The sequence below is a fragment of the Tupaia chinensis genome, unplaced genomic scaffold (assembly GCF_000334495.1).
Source record: "Tupaia chinensis unplaced genomic scaffold, TupChi_1.0 Scaffold000477_1, whole genome shotgun sequence".
NCBI lineage: Eukaryota > Metazoa > Chordata > Mammalia > Scandentia > Tupaiidae > Tupaia > Tupaia belangeri.
In genome coordinates, this window is record NW_006159986.1 from 3,458,651 (window position 1) to 3,465,034 (window position 6,384).

At 40.7% G+C, this 6,384-nt stretch overlaps 1 protein-coding gene across 2 annotated transcripts in view; it reads right to left on the reverse strand.

Annotated features, from left to right (window-relative positions):
• DNAJC7 (DnaJ heat shock protein family (Hsp40) member C7) overlaps nucleotides 1-6,384 on the reverse strand; it is a 49,590-nt gene that overhangs the window by 25,060 nt on the left and 18,146 nt on the right. For both annotated transcript variants that reach the window (XM_006156000.3, XM_006156001.3), the window contains exon 2: nucleotides 2,766-2,854. In XM_006156000.3, the coding sequence (XP_006156062.1) occupies nucleotides 2,766-2,854 (89 nt within the window). The remainder of the gene's footprint in view (nucleotides 1-2,765; nucleotides 2,855-6,384) is intronic.

Here is a 6,384-nt window from a genome sequence, read left to right on the forward strand (position 1 = left end):
GGTTCAAGTCCTGGACATGGTGGCTTGCTTTCTCACTTTCCCTCTCTCTATCGCTGTGTCTAACTCTGGTCAAATTAAAAAAATAATAATAAAATGAATGGATAAATAAATAAATAATTTTTAAAAAAGGAATGTGCACATGATCTTTTGATGGGGATGAAATAGCTCATTTATCTTCTTAATAAACTGTGCTTTGTGGGGTCAGCAGGTGGCATGATGGTTAAGGGCACTGGACTCCCACATGGCTGACTGTGGTTCAAGTCCCAGATCTGGCAGCTTGCTTTCTCACTTTCTACCTCTCTCTCTCCCTCTCTAGTCAAGTTAAAATAACTAAATATAGGGGCCAGCAGGTGGTGTGGTGGTTGGGGATGCTGGACTCCCACATGGCCAACCGCGGTTTGAGTCTCGGACCTGGTGGCTTGCTTTCTCACTTTCCTTCTCTCTCTCTCTCACTCTGTCCCTCTCTGCTCAAATTAAAATAAATAAATAAAGTTAAATGAAATAATTCTTAAAAAAAAAAATCTTTAAAAAAATAAATATAAGTAAAATAAATAAAGTTAAAATAATTCTTAAAAAAAAAAACAAAACACCTGTGCTTTGTGTAAGGAGATATTAAAATCAATTTGTAGGGCAAACACGTGGCATAGTAGTTAAAACGCTGGACTCCCACATGGCTGATTACAGTTTAAGCCTCGGACACAGAGGCTTGAAATGCACAGTGGGTGAAACCAGCAGTTGGCTTAATGGCTATGTCGCTGGACTCCAACGCAGTCGACTGCGGTTTGCGTCCCGGACCCGGCGGCTTAAAACTCACACCAGGTATGTGTGCATGCGATCTCAAGAGGAGTACGGAGGAGAAGGGATTACGGCGTGGCCATCCCCCCTGGGGGATTTCTCGCTTTCTGTCTCTCTGTCTGGTGAGCGCATGCGCCCTATAGCAAAAACCTCTCCAAAAAAAAAAAAAAAAAAGCACGGTGGGGACATGTGGGTGGGTGCCCAAAATCCCAAGAAGGGACTGCAGTGTGGTCAACCTCCCGGGGAGTAAATTCTTACTTTCTTTCTCCAAGGAGGTCACATGCACCCGAAAGCAAAAATCTCTCCAAAAAAAAAATTTCTTTTTTTTTTAAAAAAATAAAACAATTTTTATTTGTTGAATTGGAGTGGGGAGTCAGTGAGTAAGTTGAACGAGAAATCTGTTGACATGGGACTAAAATACGTTGGTATATTAAGCACAAAGATAACTAAGACTTGATTTTATCTACAAAAGCACCATACCTTCCCCAAGGGGATGGTGATACAACTGCTTCTCCTCTAAGGATTTTGGGAAGGCACACCTGGCCCAACGAAGCAGGGGGTGGGGGTGACAGTGGTGGTGAACCCCAAGTGGGAATGGCTGTGGATTTAGAAAGAATATACAAACAAGTAGAGAAAACCAGGGATTGGATGGACAGGCATCTCTGATAGAGATCATCAGCCCTGAGTCATTCTCAGGTTTATTCCTTTTAAAAAAATTATTTAATTTTACTTATTATTAAATAATTATTTTTATTTAACCTTTTTTTTCTGGAGAGGTTTTTGCTATAGGGCATGTGCGCTCACCAGAAAGAGATAGAGAGACAGAAAGCGAAAAATCACCCCCCTCTGGGGATGGCCACACTGCAGTCCCTTCTCCTCTGGTCTCCTCTTGGGATTTTGGGCACACAAGCACACACACTGGCATGAGTTTTAAGCTGCCAAGTCTGGGACTAGAGCTTTACGCCAACTGCTGGTCCCTATTTAACTTTATTATTATTATTTTCCAATTTGACTAGAGAACATGAGAAAGCAAGCCACCACGTCCAGGACTCGAACCGCGATCAGCCATATGGGAGTCTAGCACCTTTACCACCACGCCAAATGGGGGAAAAGAGAAGCCTAAGGTAAAGCCAGGTGTCTTCTATTATCAACTGCAGCAGCAAGCCTCTTGCATCTAGCGGTTCCTGCATCTCAAAGTTCTAAATAAATTTCCCCTGGCCTTCTCTGGCTAACACTTAGCTTCCCTTAATTTACACTGCCCTGCGGCATAACACCAGAATGTCTTTTTTAGAGTTTTCACTTACCCTGCCCTGCAGCATGAGCACAAAGACCATCTCTACTCTAAAAGTTGCTAGTAGAGATGGTCTAGTCCAGGTCTAGCTGCTCCCTACACATACCCTTGTGCCTGGCATGTGTTTTAGGACACTGGGTGTGGGACTCAAATGTGGGATTGGCCATGTGGGATCCAGCCGTCATTTCTTTTTTTTCTTCTTTTGAGAGGTTTTTGCTATAGGGCGCACGCACTCGCCAGAAAGAGAGACAGACAGAAAGTGAGAAACCACCCCCTCACCGCCTCCACCCCTAGGGAGGATTGTCCACGCCACAATCCCTTCTCCTACATTCTCCTCTTGGGACCTTGGGCATGCATGCACATGCGCCCCGTGTGAGTTTAAGCAACCGGGTCCACTGCCACTGACTACATGGAAGTCCAGCGACATAGCCGTTACGCCAACTGCTAGTCCCAAGGTATGTATCTTTTTGCTGTAACAGCCAGTATTTCTGAAATGGCCTTCAATTTGCCCAAAGAAGAATTATCCACTCCAGCTAGAAAAAGTTATCCCTCATAAGATCATTAAGCTTGAAGAGTGCATTATCAATCCACTAAGCAAAAAGCTACTTCTTAGAGAAGAGCTACTTATAATAGTATTTGGCAAACGAGTATTTTTGCCTAAGTATCAAGTCCTTCTCACCTATGGCTTTTGTGTAATAGTTATAAGCTTCATTGTAATCTTTCTTGGCATAATATGCATTTCCTTGTTCCTTGAAAGATTCTGCTTCCCTGAAAATGAAAGAAAAAGAAAATCATGTTACTATACCTAGGAAATAATTTCTGGAATCTCACAGGAGCAATCTTTGGTCTAGAATTCCCAGTACATAGAGCTGACATTTAGTGTGATACTTGAAGGAGTTCATAAATTTGTTCAGTAGGCTGATGGACCAAAAAGGAGATGCTAATGAAAAGAATGTAAATTCTTCAGATGCTTTTTTTGTCACTTAGATACATTCAAACTAAATCAAGAAAACCCCTCATGTTGCCAGTCTCACCTCACTATTTGTCTTAATCGTTCTCTTCCACAACAGGCAAATTTAGAGATTCCCTCATAGCAACGGAATGTTTTATATTTATTAGGTTGTTGGAAAAGTCTTGACGTATTTTTCTATGTTTTTCTGTGCAAAAATGCATCCTAATTTTCCCAATGACCTAATATTTCCTATCCCCTCTGTCACAACTGTTGCCTCTTCTGCAAGCTTATAGGTAATTCCATTCAGGGGAAACTGATTTCTCGATGTGAAACAGGTCATATCGTCAAGCATTTTAGTGATTTAGTGTCTCCTGAAAAGTGGCTCGTGCATTTGTCACTGAAAAGAAAGAAGAGCAAAAGCAGGTGGCAAAAGAATTCAGAGCACAGTACACTGGTGCTTTTCTTTCTTTCTTTCTTTTTTAATCTACTAATTTTACATTATTTCATTGAACAGCATCACAGCTTACAAAATGCTATTTCCCACCCAGAATACACTCTATAGTGGCTAATCATACATATTATCATTGACAAATAATTTTCCATTTCTTGATTGTGTATAATGTATCCCCCCCCTCTTATTTCTCACCCTCTGCCATTTCCCACCATCCTTCTACACTATCTCTGGTATCTGCAGTTGCTTTCCATTCATTTTTTTCCACCACATTTTACTGATTCACAAAATATCTTAATTAATCTAAATACTTGCAATAGCTAGTTCAGCTGATATATACATATCTGTAAACACGTGTTGACTTTAGGCATGAAACTCTGTGAGTATAATGAATATACTATAAAGTAGCAACTAACTGAGGCTATATAGATTACTGTGGTCATTAAGTAGGAATTTTTAAATATATTTTTTAATTTCAAGAAAGGCAGTTTTAGCTTTAACAAATCAAAACAAAAAAAATGTTGAGAACTTTGCTTAAGACTTAAAGTCAGGAAACAGGTTAGGATTCTGTTCAAATAGGTACATGGAACTGTCCACGATTCAAAAGAAGACAAAATCCTTAACTCTGGAAAACAAAGCATAGAAGAATATCAGTAATGTTTTAGTCAAAAGTCATAAAATTGTAGTTTACCAGTTCGGACTCATGTACTTAATCTATCTTCTGTTGTGGTTCAATCTTTCCGTTTAAATTTTAGAAGGTAATGTTCAACTCTGGACTTGTCCCTACCACTAGGCTGACCATTTTCTTTTCTTTTTTTTTTTTAATTTTAATTTTTTTTTTAAGAGGTTTTTGCTACAGGGCGCGTGCGCTCACCAGACAGAAAGCAAGAAATCACCCCCCGGGGGGATGGCCACGCCGCAATCCCTTCTCCATTCCCCTCTCAGGATCTTAGGCACGCATGCACACATGCCTGGCTTGTTTCAAGCTGCAGGATCCCAGAATCGAAAAATGGCTGGCCACATAGGAGTCCAGTACCTTGACCACCGTACCACCTGCTGTCCCTATTCTGGATATTTTGTCACAATTTTGAAATTTAATGATGTAGTACATCAAAAGTCATTGAACTGCCAACTTAATTGGGTGAATTGTATGGAATTCTTTCAGGTTTTGTTCATCTGAGAATGTTCTTGTCTTCTCATCCCATATGAAGGATAATATCACTGGATATATTATTTTTGGTTGAAATTGTTTTCACTCAACACCGAGTATATTCTCCCATTCTTTCCTTGTTTGTATGGTTTCTGATGAGAAGTCCGCTATTAACCTGATAGGATATCCTTTATAGGTAACTTGATGTTTCTCTCTAGCCAGTTTTAGTATCCTCTCTTTGTCTGTGGTTTTGGTCAATTTGGCTATAATGTGTCCTGGAGAAGATCTTCTTGGGTTGATCCTATTTGGGGTCCTCTGTATTTCTTGGGTTTGGATCTTTGGATGCCTCTCTAGGTTTAAAAAGTTTTCTTCCAGGATTTCATGGAATAGATTATCAATGCTCTTATTAGTCTCTTCACCTTCTGAGATACCAGTGATCTGGATATTTGAATGTTAATGGTATCTAGTATTTCCTGTATATTATTCTCATTTTTGGGGGGCTATTTTCTCAGTCTTCGTAGTGGATTTTACTAGTCCAGCAATTCTGTCTTCTACATCCAATATTTGTATGATCTAGTCTGCTTTTAATGCTTTAAAGAGAGGTTTTGACTTCCCATGTTATAGCCTTCATGGCCAACAGTTCTATTTGATTCTTTTTATGGTGTGTATTTTCTCTTTCAGATCTTGCAAGAACTTCCTCACCTCTTTGAACTCGCTGGCTCCTTTCTCCTGCCTCTTCTGGAGTTCATTGTCTCTCTTCTCTTCCATCTCTGTTAGCTTTGTCACTATGAATATTCTATATTCTTTTTTTTTTTTTTTTTTTTGAGATTTTGCTATAGGATGCATGTGCTCGCCAGAGACAGAGAGACAGAAAGCAAGAAATCACCTCTCAGGGGGAATGGCCACGCCGTGCTCCCTTCTCCTCCATTCTCCTCTCGGGATCTTGGGCATGCATGCACACTCACCCGGTGGGAGAATAAGCCATCAGGTCTGAGACACAAACTGCAGCTGACCACATGAGAGTCTAGCAACATAGACATTACACTAACTGCTGGTCCCTCTAAATTCTTTATTTTATTTTATTTTTTTTATTTTTTTGGGAGAGGTTTTTGCTATAGGGTGTGTGCGCTCGCCAGACAGACAGAGAGAGACAGAGAGACAAAAAGCAAGAAATCACCCCCCAGGGGGGATGGCCATGCCACAATCCCTTCTCCTCCATTCTCCTCTTGGGATCTTGGGCACGCACGCACACGCACCAGGCGTGAGTTTTAAGCCACCGGGTCTGGGATGTGAACCGCGGTTGACTACATGGCAATCCAGCGACATAGACATTACGCTAACTGCTGGTCCCTCTAAATTCTTTATCAGACATTTTCATGAGTTCCATTATACTGCCTGTGTATAAAGAGGAGTTATTCTTATCCCTTGGGGGAAGAGGTATTGTCTTGGTTTCTCAAATTTCTCTTGCCTCTGCAGTGATTTCTAGTCATCTGCTGGGATATTTGTTTCATCCTAATTTCTAAAAGTTCAATCTGAGTGATCAGAGGAGTGCAGGAGGAGGTGGTCTGCAAACTCACTGCTATTCCGTTTTTCTCCCTTTGTGCAGTAGATTCAGTGGGAATTGAGGAATATGTTGACCCCAATAGTATTCAGATGTTTGGCTTCATTCCACTTAGACCTGTCTAGACACTCAGTGCATGAAGGCTGAGCAGCAAAGTGATGATGTAAAAGAAAAATAAACAGGG